The sequence below is a fragment of the Thamnophis sirtalis genome, unplaced genomic scaffold (assembly GCF_051295495.1).
Source record: "Thamnophis sirtalis isolate CommonGarterSnake01/CBP01778 unplaced genomic scaffold, rThaSir2_p1.2 scaffold_13, whole genome shotgun sequence".
NCBI classification, from domain to species: Eukaryota; Metazoa; Chordata; class Lepidosauria; order Squamata; family Natricidae; genus Thamnophis; species Thamnophis sirtalis.
Window position 1 is genome coordinate 40510876 of NW_028261393.1, and position 19785 is coordinate 40530660.

General features: G+C 43.1%; 1 protein-coding gene across 2 annotated transcripts in view; it reads left to right on the forward strand.

Moving 5' to 3' along the window:
• Positions 1–19785, forward strand: part of COL4A6 (collagen type IV alpha 6 chain) — a 212571-nt gene that overhangs the window by 60126 nt on the left and 132660 nt on the right. For both annotated transcript variants that reach the window (XM_087727220.1, XM_087727221.1), the window contains exon 3: positions 8180–8263. In XM_087727220.1, coding sequence (XP_087583346.1) covers positions 8180–8263 — 84 coding nt within the window. The remainder of the gene's footprint in view (positions 1–8179; positions 8264–19785) is intronic.

Consider the following 19785-nt stretch of genomic DNA (forward strand, 5'->3'; position numbering starts at 1 on the left):
TTTTAAGCAAGTGTTTCAGCCCAGGAAAGAAGAGTCAAGTAATCTAAGATGATAAAGAATATTCCCAGGATCTAGTGAAGATGGTGAGAACCATCTCAGCATTTTGTGACAGTGTGTGCTTTTTTTAAAAAAAGCCCTTTCTCATGCTTACCATAGTCCACTTCACTTTTCCTAGCCCTTTCCAACAGCTTGATCCTTCTTTATTTATTTATTTATATTTATTTATTTATTCATTTTTTGTTTGTCAACAAGTACAAGGAAACCAGAATGAAAAACACATGAAAAAAATGGCACAAATAAATGGGTATAAATAAACAAAAACACAGCCATAAACACATAAAAAGAGTACATATAAATGAGGACAGTAGGACAGGGATGGTAGGCACGCTGGTGCGCTTATGCACGCCCCCTTAGGGACCTCTTAAGAAATGTGTAAGGTCCACAGTAGACAGCTTAAGGTAAAAGGTTTGGGGGTTAGAGGAACTAACAACAGGACCAGGTAGGGTGTTCCATACATTTACTACCCTATTACTGAAATCATTTTTCCTGCAATCAAGATTAGAATGGATTGCATTTAGTTTGTATCTATTGATAGCCCTTGTGTTATTGCAGTTGAAGTGAAAGTAGTCGTTAACAGGTAGGACATTGTGCCAGATTATCTTGTCCACTACTCTCAAGTCGGAATGTAGATGCCGTCGTTCAAGGTTATCCAGGCCTAAAATTTCAATTCTTGGAGGCCTGAGATCAGTTTGGGATTTCAAAGGTGTGAAAGAGGGTTTTGTTGTCTACTGACATCTATTTTGACTAGCCAAACAACCAGTGCTCATCCTCCCGCTATGGCTCAGTGTAAGTTTGTATTTAGATTGGCTATAATTAATATACAATAGAGTGAGTCTACTCACGATCACTCATGCCCTAGTCACCTTCTGTCTTGACTGTTGCAACACGTTCTACATGGGGCTGCCCTTGAAGAGCATCCGGAAGCTCCAGTTGGTGCAAAACGTAGCGGCCTGCATGGTTTGGTCTGAACATGTATCACCTCTCCTGCGGGAGCTGCGTTGGCTGCTGATTTGCTTCTGGGTGCAATTCAAGGTGCTGGTTGTCTCTAAAGGTGTGGGATCAGCTTATCTGAGGGACCCTCTCTTGCCGGTCAAATCTATTCAACCCACCAGAGCGGGGAGGCAAGGAATGTTGTGGGTCCCATCCCTAGGGAGACACACCTGGTGGGACCCAGAAGAAGGGCCTTCTCCGTGGTGGCTCTCTCTCTCTGGAACATCATCCCTCTGGAAATTAGACTGCCCCCCCCCCACTCTTCCAGAAGGCGCTGAAGACCTGGTTCTACCAGCGGGCCTGGGGAACGCAGAGGAATGGAGCCCATTGAATGGCTGGTGTGATGTGTTGTCGCAGGGATGGAGGATGGCGGTGGAGTTCTTATATTATTTTATTAATTTATTATATGATTCTCTCTTTTATTGCTTTTATTGTTTTTATATGGGGTTTTTATATTCTTGTAAACTGCCTTGAGAGACGCAGTGGCTCAGTGGTTAAGACACTGAGCTGGCGGTGGAGTTCTTATATTATTTTATTAATTTATTATATGATTCTCTCTTTTATTGCTTTTATTGTTTTTATATGGGGTTTTTATATTCTTGTAAACTGCCTTGAGAGACGCAGTGGCTCAGTGGTTAAGACACTGAGCTTGTCGATCAGAAAGGTCGGCAATTTGAATCCTTAGCGCCGCGTAACGGAGTGAGCTCCCGTTACTTGTCCCAGCTTCTGCCAACCTAGCAGTTCAAAAGCACATAAAAAATTCAAGTAGAAAAATAGGAACCACCTTTGGTGGGAAGGGAACAATGTTCCGTGCACCTATGGTGTTGAGTCATGCCGGCCATATGAACATGGAGACTCTTCGGACAGCGCTGGCTCTTTGGCTTTGAAACAGAGATGAGCACCACCCCCTAGAATCGGGAACGACTAGCACATATGTGTAAGGGGAACCTTTGCCTTTACTTAAGCCGCTTTGAGTCGCCATGTGAGAATAGGTAGCAATATAAATTTCCTAAATAAATGAATATGGACCTTAAGCTGCTTCTGGTCTGTTTGCAGCTTGTAAGCAGAAATGCAGGTTTTAAAAAGATCAGCAGGAAGAAATGGTTCGATCAGGTTTATTCATTTTGATCTAATGTGGCCTTCAAGCCAGATATGCAGGCAACTTGTTCTACGGGCTGGAGATGCCACTGAAAATAGGCACTCAGTGTGTAGTTTGGGCTTATTCTTGGGAAGTCAAACTGGCTACATGTGAGATCGGTTCCACCCTGTCTGCATTTAAGATGGATGAAGGTTCTAATTTAGAAACTAAATCAGAGGATGGGTAATTTGAACAGGCTAATGATGCTGCTTGCCTGTCTAGCTGAGAAATACGTTTAGCTTGCAGCCTTGCGAGAGGAAGGATAGAGGCAGCCTATGTTTAAAAGCAAATTTTAATTTATTGCATGGGACTCAAGACAGTTTTGTTCTGACTGTGGTAAATCTGTCCAGCACATTCTGTTATATTTTTTTTTTGCCAGCCTGTAGACGTTCTTTTCTATACAGAGAAGCAATTTATGGATGGAAGGGAGAATAATATAGCCAGCATGCCCATCAGCCAGCTGGCCTTCGCGCGTGCTGGAGCACATGAAAACCAGCTGGCCAGCGTGCATGCGCAGGCATGCACATGTGCATTCCAGTTTAGGCACTCGGTGCAAAAATGTTCGCCATCACTGGTATAAGATCTCCTTCCATGGGCAGTGGGTTGGACTAGAAGACCTCCAAGATCCCTTCCAACACTATGTGCTATGAAGACTGTTTGAGACAACCAACAAAGTTACTGATCTTTTGAGGAGGAATCCATTAGTTTTAGGATTCGAAGGGACATTTGTGCTGTGGGGTAGAGGATGTGGTCATTGGAGCCTGGTCTAGCACTGAGGTCCCCTACCCATTTATCTCTGGAAATTCTGGATGCTCCATCACTGGAGGTTTTCAAGAGACTGGACAACAATTGGTCTGGTGTGGTAGAGAGTTTCCTGCTTGGGCTAGAAGACCTCCAAGGTCCCTTCCAACCCTCTTCTATGTTCTATGAATCAGATTTATTCTCAATCTCCTGATCAGGCTCCATTGAGTTGAGTTGCCTTTTCTTACAGTGCTTATGGCTAGGTTTTGTGCTTTTTATTTTACATAATTTTATATTTTATTTCTTTTTTTTGGGTCATTGTACATATCGCACTTTAAATACATTTTAGATAATGTTACATTTTTGTAATTTTAGATGTCCTCTCATTTTATATAATTTTAGATCCTTTGTTAGGCACCAAGTGTACCTTGCAGCCTTCACTTAGGGATTCTAATTGGGCTATTGCACAGATGCTTTTTAAGTTTGTTTTAATTTTTATTTACAGCCTCTTAAGATGAATTAATTCGGAGCACTCGGGCTCACATTACACGCACTGGACTAAGACTGTGATAGACTGTCTGGCTGACTCCTAAAAGATAAATAGGGGATGATTTTAATCCCGGTGCTGGTTTCCATGCCCATTCATCCCACAATTAATTTCATTTGAGGTTTAAACAGGGGAGCTGCCCTGGAGATTTTATGCACAGGTAGTGGCGTGGAAAAAAATCCTCCCTTTCTCACTGTGCCCCAGTCCTGAAAGCTTTACTTTCTCTTCTCCAACCTCGCTTGCATGTGTTTCAATTAAGAACCACAAATGCAATATTCTCTAATCCTATAAGCCGCCTATTACATAACCCGAGTCTTTGTATGAAACCTAATAGCCTTGGCCCAGGCCTGACATTTTTGGAATCTCTAGTTATTATCTTCCCTTTTCTAAGGATTTGTTAAAGAAAAGAAAAGCGGCGCTGGCCTGTAGCTTTCTCACCAAGGGAACTCGCAAAAATGAATGGGGCAACAGCTGTTGTGATGCCTCAATTAGTACCTTGGTTCTAAACAAATACTAAATGGATGCTTGTAACGATAGTTTACTTGATTTGCAACAATTACGGGCTTTGCTGCTTGAGAGCTAAGATGTACAAATAGCCTTTTTGCAAAGCACTAATCATGATATATGACAAGGGCAGGCTGATTATTATACGCTCAATGCTGGAAAGACCTAACATTACAGAGCCGTGATGGCAAACCACATGTGCCAAAGCCCTCTCTGTGGGCACATGAGCCATCGCCCCAGCTCAGTTCTGCCATGCATGCGCACGCACCTCCCGCCGGCCAGCTGGTTTTCGGGTCTCTGTGGGGGGCATGCAGAAGTCGTATGCACAGGGGGGAAGAGGAGCACGTGAATGTTGCATGCGCATGCATGGGGTGGGGTGCACATGCAGGGGGGCAGGGTACACGGGGGGTAGCATATACATTCCATTATGGGTGCGTGCATGCATGCTTTTGGCATGTGCTGACAAAAAGGTTAGCCGTTACTGTTATAGAGGAATTTTTGGTGAAGACGATGGGATTTGCAGAGATAGCTAAATTACAATACAGTACAGTACAGTACAATACAATACAATACAATACAATACAGTACAGTACAGTACAGTACAGTACAGTACAGTACAGTACAGTACAGTACAGTACAGTACAATACAATACAATACAATACCAGAGTTGGAAGGGACCTTGGAGGTCTTCGAGTCCAACCCCCTGCCTGGGCAAGAAACCCTATACTGTTCCAGACAAATGGCTATCCAGCATCTTCTTAAAGACTTCCAGTGTTGGGGCATTCACAACTTCTGGAGGCAAGCTGTTCCATTGATTCATTGTTCTCACTGTCAGGAAATTTCTCCTCAGTTCTAAGTTGCTTCTCTCCTTGATTAGTTTCCAAGCATTGTTTCTTGATTCTACCCTCAGGTGCTTTGGAAAATAGTTTGACTCCCTCTTCTTCGTGGCAACCCCTGAGATATAGGAACCCTGCTATCATGTCTCCCCTATTCCTTCTTTTCATTAAACTAGACATACCCAGTTCCTGCAACCGTTTTATATGTTTTAGTCTCCAGTCCCCTAATCATCTTTGTTGCTCTTCTCTGCACTCTTTCCAGAGTCCCCACATCTTTTCTACATCGTGGCAACCAAAACTGGATACAGTATTCCAAGTGTGGCCTTACCAAGGCATTATAAAGTGGTATTAACACTTCACGTGATCTTGATTCTATCCCTCTGTTGATGCAGCCTAGAACTGTGTTGACTTTTTTTGCAGCTGCTGCACACTGTTGGCTCATATTTAAATGGTTGTCCACTAGGATTGTCTTGCTTGATTAGAGAAAAGACAATGCAGGCCATCCTTGACTCACAGCCATTCATTTAATGACCATTCAAAGTTGCGATGGCACTGAAAAAAGTGACTTATGACCATTTTTCACATTTATGATTGTTGTTGCAGCTTCCTGGTCACTAAATCAACATTCGGATGCTTGGCAAGTGATTCATATTTATGACAGTCGCAGCGTCCTGGGGTCATGTGATCCCCTTTTGCGACCTTTTGACAAACAATGTCGCTGGAGAAGCCAGATCCACTTAACGACCGTATTACTGACTTAACAACTGCAGTGATTTGCTTAACAACTGTGGGAACAAAGGTCACAAAATGGGGCAACATTCAATTAACAATTGTCTCAGTTAACAACAGAAATTTCAGGGTCAATTGTGGCCATAAGTCGAGGACTATTGGCTATTCTCCTTTATGGGTTTACTCACCTTAAAATGAATCCTAGGTAGACTCCAGCTATACTTATTGGTGAAAATCCAGCATTGCTCTGATTTACAGATCCAGATTAACAGAGTTGGAAGAAACCTTATAGGTCATCTAGTCCAACCCCCACACTTAAGCAGGGGACCCCACACCATTTCTGAAAAATGGCAGTCCAATCTCTTCTTGAAAGTCTCAAGTGATGAAGCTCCCACAACTTCCGAAGGCAACTTCTGTTCCATTGGTTGATTGTTCTCACTGTTAGAAAGTTCCTCCTTATTTCTAGGTTGAATCTCTCCTTGGTCAGTTTCCATTTATTATTCCTTGTCTGGCCCCCAGGTGCTTTGGGAAATATCTTGACCCCTTCCTCTCTGTGGCAGCCCCTCAAATATTGGAACACTGTAATCATGTCTCCCCTGGTCCTTCTCTTCCTAGACTAGCCAGGCCCAGTTCCAGCAACCGTTCTTCATATGTTTTAGTCTCCAGTCCCCTAATCCTCTAGGTTTCTCTTCTCTGAACTTTTTCTAGAGTCTCAACATCTTTTTTATAGTGTGGTGACCAAAACTGGATGCAGTACTCTAGGTATGGTCTTAATAGGGATTTATATCTTCTTCTGTTGTATCTTATTGCTGGGGTGTTAAGCAGGGGTCTGAGTCAAAGGAGCCCATTTTATAGCTATATTGGTTCCGAAGGCAAGAAAAATGCTGGGATTTCCCTTCCAGAAGGTCAAAAGCTGGTTTTGATGACTGCATGCTTTAACCTGCTGTTTCAGTCACTTAGCAGGGCCTGCAGGAGCCTCTTCCGTAAATAAAATGCTTGTGTGACAGGCAACACCTGGTTTTTTGCCAACTGGCCTGTTGCACTTCCTCCCTGCTCAGATTTCGTTCATTCACAAGTGAGCGGATGACCTTTTTGGACAAGCAAAGGAGAAGAAAGTTAGAAGTAGGATTTGAAGGTGGCATTTTATAGGACACGTTTCCTTATTTTTCAAAACCAATTCTGTCCTTGGGCTTCAGTGTAGGCACAGTTGATTGAAAGTCGTCCTTCTGCTGTGAGGGTTATCTAATATTTTGGAAACCTAGTCAGCCTTTGAAGAGAGGTGTTGGTAGCTGAAGAAAGAGTCCCAGATCCAAAACCTAAAATAGTTTAATATATTCTCCCTTGCTGCAACAATTAAAAAATGCAATATATTCACATTAGGTTAAATATGTGGCTTTCCTTGTAATGCACCAGCTAGAAAAGAGTAAAATCCACAGAACTTGACTCCCAATGTAACTCATGTGGCCAAACTTACTAATGTGCATCAACTGTGGTGGCTCACTAGTTAGAATGCAGTGTTGTAGGCTGACCCTGTCCACTGCCAGAAGTTTGATTCTGACCAACTCAAGGTTGACTCAGCCTTCCATCCTTCTGAAGTTGGTAAAATGGGGAGCCAGATTGTTGGGGGCAATAGGCTGATTCTGTAAACCACTTAGAGAGGACTGTAAAACACTGTGAAACAGTATATAAGTCTAAGTGCTATTGCTATTTCCAATATTTTGCCATTTGATAATCAATTACTTTGGATTTTAATGTTTTGGGATTCAGAGGTCTAGGCCTCTAGGGTCATATTTTCCCGCATCTCCTTCTGCAAAACTGTCAGAGTTTGTTGCAAAAATCAAATCCAGAAAGCACATGCAGATAACTGATTCAGCAGGATTCATTTAAATAAGAACCTTCTTTATATATAATAATATATATACAATACCAACAGCAGAGAACAGTTTCAGTTCAGATCAGCAGACAAATTCAGACTAAATTAGTTTCTGTTTCCTTTTTTACAGCACTCAGAGCTGCAGTTAAGGCACATCCAGACTCCAAACTTAAGTTTCTGTTTTCCAAACAAGCCCCATTGGCTGACCTGTTACCATGCCTATTCATTGGCTGACCTTGTTACCATGTCTCTGCTGCTTCATGAATATTTTGACAAAAACCACTAGGAGGGCTTGGGAGATGCTGTGTGATTTATATTGGTCCAGTTTGAATAAATGTTATTATATTGTATTGACCAGTGGTGGGTTGCCAACATTTTTACTACGGGTTCAGGTGCTCCCATGTGTGCCTGCACATGCGCATAATGCTTCTGCACATGTGCAGATGTATCCGGCATGGGTGGGCGGAGCCTCCCACTGCCGCTACTACTGGTTTGTCCAAATCCGGGCTGAACCAGGAGCAACCCACCTCTGGTATTGACTCATTTTGGACAAGTGGAAGACCAGTGAGAAGAGGCCAGAAGTATTTTTTGGATTCATCACAAGCTGAGATTCGGTGTCCAGTGTAAGATGAGCCAGATTTTGCAACAGAATATAACTTGTCCAAATGGCCATCAAATGAATGTTTTTGGAGGAAGATGAGTTAGGGTTAGAGGTGCCAAATTGTTAACTTTTGTTCTTGCTTCCTTTTTTTTTTTACAGGGTGGGAAGAAATTTTATCATGGAGTCTGTGGAGGTCGTGATTGTACAGGCGGCTGCAAGTGCTTCCCCGAGAAAGGGGCTCGGGTAAGATGAGATGCGCTAACCTTTATTGTCACTTTTTTCTGTGAACACACCGGCACACATTTAAAAAATGAAATTCTGATGCCCACTCTTAAAATAAATATACCTATAACTATACGCATACATGCACACATATATACATGTGTTATATAAGCATATCTCAATGTCCAAAGCTTTTATTGTCAGTGTACATCATGTACACAACAAAATTGGTTTAGCCTCTACTGGTGCAGTCTATACAAGAATACAAGTCAACATGAATATTATAAAGAATAATCCTTATACAAGTAGTTAGGGGAAAAAAGACTAGCCATATGCTTCCACATGCACGTCATATTCTCTGCAACATGCATATTACTCTGGTGTATAATTTTATATTATGGTATATACATATTACATAGTACACTGGCACCAGTGAAATTTGTCATATTAATCTATTTGCACAGATTATATATGCATACATAAAGGTAAAGGTTCTCCTCGCACATCTGTGCTAGTCATTCCCGACTCTAGGGGGCAGTGCTCATCTGTTTCAAAGCTGAAGAGCCAGTGTGGTCCAAAGATGTCTCCGTGGTCATGTTGCCGGCATGACTAAACGCTGAAGGCGCATAGAATGCTGTTCCCTTCCCACCAAAGGTGGTTCCTATTTTTCTACTTGCATTTTTAATGTGCTTTAGAACTGCTAGGTTGGCAGAAGGTGGAACAAGGAACGGGAGCTCACTCCGTTACGCAGCATTAGGGATTCGAACTGCCAAACTGCTGACCTTTCTGATTGGCAAGCTCAGCATCTTAGCCACTGAGCCACTGCATCCCTTATATACATACATACATACATACACGCACGTACGCACGTACGTATATACACTGTACACACACATACCCATACACCCACACACTAATCATAGTCCATTTTGAATACATAACAGAAAAAAGACAATACTGTGGACCAATGTCAAGCAGGGCTTATATGCCATGTCCTGGATAAAAGGAAGTGAAGTTCCAATAATCTTAAAATGGTAAATGGCTCCTTTTGAGTCTGATGAAGAGGAACAGCCTTCACCATCATTTTGGCCTTGAAGAAAACAAACACATCCTTAGTATTTTGCCTGGAGCATTAGGGCAAGATCTGTGAAGGAGGAAAGCTGAATCCAGCCAACGCTTGAGAACTTCCCATGGAAGGCCTGCAGTCCATCCAAGAGATTTCAGAGAAGGCAGCCAGTGAACAGGAAAAGAATAACGTTGATTAATTTGCATGGACATAGGAAGTAGTACATGATTTATAAGTCTCTGGGAAGTCAACTCTAATGCAGGTCATAACTCTTCCTGTTACTGAGCTTATTCCCTCCTTCCTCTGTTGGCAGCACTTACAGCTCGTTGCTGCTTGGTGGGTGGGCTGAAACATTCTGTGTAAGAAATGAGATGTTCTAATAGACCATGTTGGCCTATTTCAGAGATAAGGGGGGAAATGTAGTTTTCTGGTATGTAGAGCAGCTAGAATGAGCCCCAGACTCCTAACTCTGGGAGATATACAAGCAGGACACAACTCCCCTCACACTTCACTTTAATCCTCTCTGACAGTTGTCAGATTGAGGGGTAAGCTTCCCTGTCCAGTTGTAACCAATTCTAGAGTAAGGTGCTCATCTCCATTTCTTGGCCAAGGGAGCCCAGTGTTATCCGAAATCATTTTCTGTGGTCATGTGGCCAGCATGGCTATTCACAGAGGCACATGGAACCCTGTTACCTTCCCACTGAAGTGGTACTTGTTTATCTATTTGCATTTGCATCAGAGGTAGATTCCTACCCAGTTCGGCCAAGTAGATAGTAACTCGGCCTGCCACGCCCTGAACCGGTTCTATCGGTGGCGGCACCATCTTGATTTCCGGTTCTGTGCATACATAGAAATTTTTTTGCATGCTGAACCAGCAGTAATGCCAGTAGCAACCCACCCCTGATTTGCATGCTTTCGAACTGATGGGTGGGCAGGAGCTGGGGCAAGGAATGGGAGCTCACCCCATTGTGTGGTACTCAGGTCTCAAATCTGGGCTGCCAGCTTTTCAGCTGACAAGCTCTTTAACCACTGAGCCATCGTGGCCCAATTGTACCATACTATTATTCCAGGAAGTTGCTCAACCCCCTTGTAAAAACCTTCCCAATTGATGGTCATCCCTATCTGATATTGTTGCAAATACCTTTATTGGCCTATAGACAGATTCCAAAAATCTATCCTTGTTTTTCTTTTCTTTTGGTAATCTCCTTTGAATGTTCATTTTTTTAGAAGTGTTCTGGGATCCTAGATTCTAACTTTCTGGGAAGCAGAGAGAAAAAAAAATCCTATAAAATTTTCCCAAATGCAAAATTGGTGTCATTTTGCCTGGGTTTTTCACCTGTTAGATTTCAAGTATAAATGACTGTTTTCTAAGTTTGGTTGGTGCAGTGTTGGGTTAAAAGCAGAAATTCCTGATCTGTTCCCCACAGCATAAAAAAGGGTAGGTCCCAGCATTGGTGGTCTCTTTATTACAATTTAGTGCACTGTACAAATGTATCTACTGGATTACTGTCAGCCAGACCTTTTAACCCCTTCTTCCTAGTGGAAATGGATCCTTTTTAGCTTGGAGTTGCCACCCGTTGGAGTGAATTCGATTTTGCTATTGTTTCTGGCCATATTTTTACATTTTTCAACTTTGAATCTCATTAAATATCCGAATATCTTAGGTATTCCTTATAGGTATCTCAGAAGAAAAAAATGTTATTATTCTACCAACTCTTACCAATTCTACCAACTCTTACCAATTCTTACCAACTATCATGCTTCTTGTGTTAAAGTGGATTAAAATCTCCATTCACACGAATGTATATACCAATGTCATTCTTTCTGCAGCTCATAATCCTGTGACTGGATTTAAATATTGCTGTTGCGGGATTATGACACTGTTATGTGAATCCAGGTTGCAGGGTTTTACAACCACAACTTCCACCTTAGTGTGTCATGCAAAGCCAGACAAAAACGATCAATTTACACCAACTGGAAGATAGTCCAATAATATTTCTGTGTTTTGTGTGTGTGTCATACCTTGATACGCATACTCACACATCTCTTTTGGGCAGCTGAAGTTAAGGTAAAAGTAAAGTTTTCCCTCACACAAGCATGCTAGTCGTTCCTGACTCTAGGGGGTGGTGCTCATCTCTGTTTCAAAGCTGAAGAGCCAGCGCTGTCTGAAGATATCTCCATGGTCATGTGGCTGGCATGACTCAATGCCAAAGGCACAAGGAACGCTGTTACCTTCCCACCAAAGATGGTCCCTATTTTTCTACTTGCATTTTTTACATGCTTTTGAACTGCTAGGTTGGCAGAAGCTGGGACAAGTAACGGGTGCTCACTCCATTACGCAGCGCTAGAGATTCAAACTGCCGAACTGCCGACCTTTCTGATCAACAAGCTCGCGTCTTAGCCACTGAGCCATTGTGACCCAGCAGTTGAAGTTACACAATAATAAACTCATTCCTTTCTTAGAACTGTTTATCTGGAAGAATCGTTCATATGTATGTAACCTGGTGAAGAGTTCTAGGAAATGCAGCAATTTTCAATGATTGCACAACTTGGATTGGCTGTGTAAAGACATTTATCACATTAGATTCTTTTTCTCATTGCCAAGAAGCTTGTTTTTTATGATTCCATATAGATATCTCAACACATACTAACTCTGCATCCAAAATGTGTTTCATATTTCTTTCCAGACATCTCTTGATCAGATTTCTTGGAGCGAGTTCCAGCTTGTCGCTCCTGAGGAAGTGGACAAGGCCATGGGAGCGGTGAGTGCCTCCACCTGCTTACTGGACCCGTGTCCCTCCTGGCTGGTCTCGACCAACAGGGAGGTAACACGAGGCTGGCTCCAGAGGATTGTTAACACCTCTCTTCAGGAGGAATCTTTCCCGCACCCTCTGAAGGATGCGGTGGTAAGACCCCTCCTTAAGAAGCCTTCCCTGGACCCAGCTATCCTTAATAACTACCGTCCAGTCTCCAACCTCCCTTTTGTAGGGAAGGTTGTTGAGAAGGTGGTGGCCTTTCAACTCCGACAGACCTTGGATGAAGCAGACTATCTAGATCCCTTTCAGTCGGGTTTCAGGCCTGGTTACTGCACCGAAACTGCTTTGGTTGTGCTGACCGATGATCTCTGGCGGGCCAGCGATAGAGGACATTCCTCTATCCTGGTGCTTCTTGATCTCTCAGTGGCCTTCGATACCATCGACCATGGTATCCTTCTGCGACGGTTATGGGAGGTGGGTGTGGGAGGCACCGTTTTACAGTGGCTCTCCTCCTACCTCTCGGACAGGTTGCAGTCGATGTTGGTTGGAGGACAAAGGTCAACCCCTAGGCCCCTCAAATATGGGGTGCCGCAGGGCTCAGTCCTGTCCCCCCTCCTATTTAATATCTACATGAAGCCACTGGGTGAGATCATACGCCAACACGGGATTAAATATCATCAATATGCGGATGATACCCAACTGTATCTGTCCGCCCCGTGCCAACTCAGCGAAGCATTGGAAGTGATGTGCCAGTGCCTGGAGGCTGTCAGGGTCTGGATAGGAGCGAACAAGCTTGCACTCAATCCAGACAAGACCGAGTGGCTATTGATGTTGCCTCCCAAGGATAGTCCAGACATTCCATCCCTTAGCCTGGGGGTGTGTGTGTGAAATTTTACACCCCTCAGAGAGGGTCCACAACTTGGGTGTCCTCCTGGATTCACAGCTGACGTTAGAACACCATCTGTCGGCTGTGACCAGGGGGCCTTTCCCCCAGGTTCGCCTGGTGCACCAGTTCCGGCCCTACCTGGACCAGGAGGCACTTTGAATGGTCACTCATGCCCTCGTCACCTCAAGGCTTGATTACTGCAATGCGCTCTACATGGGGCTGCCCCTGAAAAGTGTTTGGAGACTACAGCTGGTCCAGAATGCAGCCGCGCGAGCGATAACGGGTGTACCTAGATACACCCATATTACACCCATCCTCCGCTAGCTGCACTGGCTTCCTATTGGTCTCCGAACGCGCTCTAAGGTGCTAGTCATTACTTTTAAAGCCCTACATGGCTTAGGATCTGGATATCTGAGAGACCGCCTCCTGCCACATACCTCCCAACGGCCGATAAGAACTCACAGGTTGGGCCTTCTCCAGGTGCCGTCAACCGGACAATGCCGGCTGGCGGCCCCTCGGGGGAGGGCCTTCTCTGTAGCTGCTCCGGCCTTGTGGAACGATCTACCCGTAGAGATCCGGACCCTTCCCACTCTCTCGGCCTTCCAAAAAGCCATTAAAACCTGGCTATTCCGGCAGGCCTGGGGCTGTTGACTCCACGAACAACGTCCAGCCCCACCTAGACGGAATGTTTGATGTGTTGTTTTAAATTGCTTGTCTTTTATTTTTAACCTTTATCTTGTTTCTGTAAGCCGCCCGGGATTGGGCGGCATACAAATTTATTAAATTACTAAATTACTAATTAGCCTTCTTCTCTTGATGTAAGGCAGCTCTTTTCTAATCCAAAGAGAGGCCCAATCAGAGAAGAGACCAGGAGGTTATGAGCCAGCAATGTGCGACAGCAGCCAAAAAAGCCAATACAATCCTAAATTGCATTAACAGAGGTATACAAACAAGATCAAGGGAGGTACTACTACCACTCTATAAAGCCTTAGTAAGACCACATCTAGAATGCTGCATCCAGTTTTGGTCACCACAGTATAAAAAAGATGTTGAGACTCTAGAAAAAGTGCAGAGAGGAGCAACCAGGATGATTAGGGGACTGGAGGCTAAAACATATTATGAACGGTTGCAGGAGCAGGGCATGGCTAGTCTAGTGAAGAGAAGGACCAGGGAAGACAGGATAGCAGTCTTCCAATATTTGAGGGGCTGCCACAGAGAGGAGGGGGTCAAGCTATTTCCCAAAGCACCTGAAGGCCAGACAAGGCATAATGGATGGAAGCTGATCAAGGAGTGATTCAACCTGGAAATAAGGAGGAACTTTCTGACATTGAGAACAATCCACCAATGGAACAGAAGTTGCCTTCAGAAGTTGTGGGAGCTTCATCACTGGAGGCTTTCAAGAAGTGATTGGACTGCCATTTGTCAGAAACGGTGTCTCCTGCTTGGGCGGAGGGTTGGATTAGATGACCTACAAGCTCCCTTCTAACTCTGTTAGTCTAATCTATTTATTTTTTTATGAGGACCTCGGGTTCAATAGGATCTGGGATCCATAGAAGAAAATATTTATAGACCAGGATTGAACAGTGGGGTGATGTTTCCTAGTTTGGAAATGAAATGTCTGAAAGAAAATCACCAAGATCAGAGAGCAACAAGGATCCCACAAATATGGTGGAATTTGCGGTAGGCAGGAACCTCCCCAAAATATCCTCTGAATGGGTAGAGAAATCCTTGTTCTCCTGGAAATTCCCATGCAGGATGACGAGGTGGCCCAATTTTGTTTCTGCTGCCAGATTCTGGTGCTGTGCGATGGCTTAGAAATAGGATTTGAATATTACATATTACATAGTACACTGGTATCAGTGAAATTTGTCATATTAATCTGCTTGCACAGTTTATATATACATACATAAAGGTAAAGGTTCCCCTTGCACATATGTGCTAGTCACTCTAGGGTGTGGTGCTCATTTCTGTTTCAAAGCTGAAGAGCCAGTGCTGTCTGAAGACGTCTCCGTGGTCATGTGGCCGGCATGACTCAATGCTGAAGGCGCACAGAACGGTGTTATCTTCCCACCAAAGGTGGTTCCTATTTTTCTATTTGCATTTTTTATGTGTTTTAGAACTGCTAGGTTGGCAGAAGGTGGGACAAGGAACGGGAGCTCACTCCATTACGCGGCACTAGGGATTCGAACTGCCAAACTGCTGACCTTTCTGATCGACAAGCTCAGCGTCTTAGCCACTGAGTCACTGCGTATATATATATATAATATAAGGGACGCAGTGGGGAGGGAAGTTTCATCATTTTTATAACATCTTCCTTCTCCCATCTCAATGATTATACAGCTGGAGATGTCCTCCCACTGCCAGAGGTCACCATCCTGGAGGGCAGGCAGAACATTCTTTCCACCACCGATAAGCACAGGAGGATAGGTGTTGATTGTACATTTTGTGCCGAAGGAAATCTCCATGGTCCCTGGGTGTGGAAGAACTCAAGAAGGAGAAACAGTGGTCAGTTGAAGCTGAGCTTTGATGGAATTTCCAACTCTCCAACTGCCACATCTGATTTTCCACTCATTTATCAATCCCACTTTTGACCTACAACTTGATGCAGCTTCATAGTCCCTGGATTCTCCTCCACCTGACATTCTTGAGTAGGTTCCCGTAAAAAAAAAAAGAGAAAAAAAGAGGGAGACATCTGGAAGACTGTATTTTTAAAAATTATTTATTTATATTGCTTTTTAAAATAATAACAGAAAAAAAGAAACAAAATGTTAACCTTTCCCCAACTGTGCTGTTTCAAGACGTTAAAAGATCAGGATAGCGCTATGCAGATTCACCCACACAGCTGGCGAGTCTGACTTGTACATAATGAAGGGTGGCTAAGTGAGCTATATAAAAGCAATGGGTGTGTCTTCTAAACCAGGGGTGTCCAACCTTGGTAATTTTAAGCCTGGAGGACTTCAACTCCCAGAATTCTAAACCAGGGGTCTCCAACCTGGGAGAATCCTGGGAGTTGAAGTCCTCCAGGCTTAAGCTGGCTGGGGAATTCTGGGGAATTTTTCCCCCATGTTTTATTTATTTTAATTATATTACTTTCCATTTCCACCAAACAGTGTGAGATCTGGGTACAGTTATTTAAACAATCATAATCCACATATTTGTTATTATATTCATATAATATTAATAGTATGACTATAATATATCAATATAATTACAATAATACATAACATGTTCATCATCAAATTCTCTCCACATTAACCACATTTTCTATATCTCCTCATTTCTAACTTCTTTTCTATTGTCTAACCATTGATTAAACACATCCCACGTCAGAAAATATTCAGTTTCTTCTTTATTCTTAATAGTGTGCATTAATCTGTCCATTTCTCCACATTCTAATATTATCTTACTTACTTTCTCATCTGAGAGTATTTCATCATTTCTTCCACTTGTATTTGGACAAATACAATTCTAGCTGCAGTTAGTATATGTAAAACCATATATATAGTCTTTTTATTTTGTTTTTCCAGTAGAATGCCCAACAAAAATATCTCAGGTTTCAAATCAATATGCTGCTTTATCATTTTTTCCAACCAAGTATGTATTTTCGTCCAATATTTTTTAGCTTTTACATTTTATTTCTAATTTCCAATTGACCTCATGCATGGGTTGGAATGGGACAGGCAAAAAGCCAGATGTGGCCTAGGGGCTGTAAAATGCCCAGGACTGCTTTATTGGTTTAGCTTGTTTGGTAACCTCAACCAGTTGTGATATTATTCAAGACACACTGATTCAAGGTGATGTTGAAGACCTATTATTTCCCTACAAAAGGTCTTCAGTCTAGAACTGGATTCACACATTGAGTTCAACTCTAATATGTATTATGGGGTTGGCTTGCCCTGATGTGTGAACTCAGCTGCTCTTGGTCTATTTTTCCCCTCCTCTGGCTGTTTAATTTTTAATCTCTGGCAGAATCTCAGTGATCAGTGATGAAGGAGAGGATTGAGGTCATAGAATAGAATAGAATAGAATAGAATACAACAGAACAGAATAGAATAGAATAGAATTTGTCTTTGGTGCAGTTGCTCTCAGTGCACATAAAAAGACAAGATATATTCGTCCAGAATCCTAAGGTACAACACTTAATGATAGTCATAGGGTACAAATAAGCAGTCAGGAAACAATCAATATCAATATAAATTGTAAGGATTCAAGGAACAAAGTTACAGTCCTGCAGTCATAAGTGGGAGGAGATGGGTGATAGGAAGAATGAGAAGTCTAATAATAATAGTAATGCAGCCTTAGTGAATGGTTTGGCAGTGGGTAGGGAATTATATGTTTAGCAGAGTGATGGCATTCGGGGAAAAAACGATTCTTGTGTCTAGGTGTCTTAGTGTGCAGGGCTCTATAGTGTCGTTTTGAGGGTAGAAGTTGAAACAATTTATGTCCAGGATGCAAGGAGTATATAAATATTTTCACAGTCCTCTTTTTGTACTTGTTTAGTATACAGGTCCTCAATGGAAGGCAGGTTGGCAGTCATTGTTTTTTCTGCAGTTCTGATTCTCCTCTGAAGTCTGCGTCTGTCTTATTGGGTTGCAGAACCAAACCAGACAGTTATGGAGGTGCAGATGACTGACTCAATAATTCCTCCATATAACTGTATCAGCAGCTCCTTGGGCAGTTTGAGCTTCCTAAGTTGGCACTAGTAGGTAACCAAGCAACCAAAGGGTCAGAAATGATGTGGTTGGAGATGGATTAGCAGTCAAGATCCTAAGCTTGTAAAGGCAGCAAAATGAAAGTGGGGTCCATAATGTCTCCCAGGAATGAGAAGGTCCCACTGAAGATCTGAAAGTGGAAAATGTGTTCCTTTGTTCCCCAAGTTCAAATAGCTGGATAAGCTATGATCTTTTATGGCTGTTACATGGACAGTGTCAAGTTTCATCCATCTTGTTACTCAGACTTCAAGTTCAGTAGGCAGAGATTCAAGGACACGACTCTTTGGCAAGCTGGATTTACTTAAACTCTTTGGCAAGCTGGATTTACTTCACTTATAAAGCCCTTCATGGTATTGGACCTGGGTACTTGAGAGACCGCCTGCTGCCAATTACCTCCAATAGACCGATCAGATCCCACAGATTAGGCCTCCTCCGAATTCCATCCGCCGGCCAATGCCGACTGGCGACTACCCGGAGGAGAGCCTTCTCTGTGGCTGCTCTGACCCTCTGGATGAGCTCCCCGTGGAGATTCGAACCCTCACCACTCTCCAGGCCTTCCGCAAAGCCCTTAAAACCTGGCTGTTCCGACAGGCCTGGGGCTAAAGAGCTTTTGCCCCCCCCCTCGAATGGTATGGTTGTCGTGTGCTTTTAAATTGTGTATTGTTCTGTTTGTCTTTTTTATCCCTTATCTGTACCCCCTTCCCTGACTTGGATTGTGAGCCGCCCTGAGTCCCCTTCGGGGAAAAGGGCGGCATATAAGTGCAATAAATTCAATTCAATTCAATTCAATTCAACTTAAGTATTAGAAGAGCGGTAGGAAAGTAGAAGAATATCAACTGTCAACAACAAACCCCATGTTGTTTGTGCATGCATTCGAGAGAGGCAGGTATCTGAGAGATGGATGTATACATCTCCAAGTTCAAATCTTACATAATGGACCTGTGTGATCATAGTCTGTTGGCATCTAACCTTAGATCTTCTAGTCTTCACATATGATGTCCTAACATAGAAAGCTGTAATTTATTGATTAAACAATCATTGGATAGATTTGTTCAATCCACTAAACCATTAATCATGTTTTGCAAAGCAGAAATGCTTTGTGCATTAAACACAATAATCTGAAGCCAGGCAAGTCACATTAGCATGAAGTGTGACTACAGTTCTAGTTCTGTTTATTTATTTATTTTAATTACCTGCATTGGTATATCACCCCTACCTTAAGATTCTGGCTGATCTGTGAAGTGCAACAAGTAAAATACCTTATCGGCACAATTGTAAAATTCGTACTTTCATGGAAACAATATAGATCTGCAAGTAGAGGGAAGGGTGAGGACTATAGTCAGAAGCTTTCAATCAGAATAGAGCTGGAAGCGGCCTTGGAGGTCTTCTAGTCCAACCCCCTGCTCAAGTGGGAGATCCTATACCATTTCATACAGCTTTCTTAAAACCTCCAATGATCAATAGCAATAGCAATTGTACCTAGACACATACCACTTCACGGTGATTTACAGCCCTCTCTAAGTGGTTTACAGAGTCAGCACATTGCCCCCAAAATCTGGATCCTCATTTTACCAAACTTGGAAGGATGGAAGGCTGAGTCAACCTTGAGCTGGCGAGAATCGAACTGCCGAACTGCTGGCAATCGGCAGTCAGCAGAATTAGCCTGCAATACTGCATTCTGAAAATGGGATGCAGTGGCTAAAACACTGAGCTTGTCGATCAGAAAGGTCAGCGGTTCGAATCCCCAGCGCTGCATAATGGAGTGAGTTATCCCTTACTTATCCCAGCTTCTGCCAACCTAAAACTTCGAAAGCATGTAAAATGCAAGTAGAAAAATAGGGACCACTTGGTGGGAAGGTAACAGCACTCCATGTACCTTCAGCGTTTAATCATGTTGGCCACATGACTACGGACTACGGAGACGTTTTTGGAGAGTGCTGGCTCTTCAGCTTTGAAACAGACATGAGTACCGCCCCCTAGAGTCAGGAATGACTAGCACATGTGTGTGAGGGGAACCTTTGCCTTTACCTTACTGCATTCTAACTACTGTGCCACCATGGCACCTACAACTTCTGAAAGCTTTGATTCAGATATTCTGATATCCTGCAAATAAAACTGCTCAT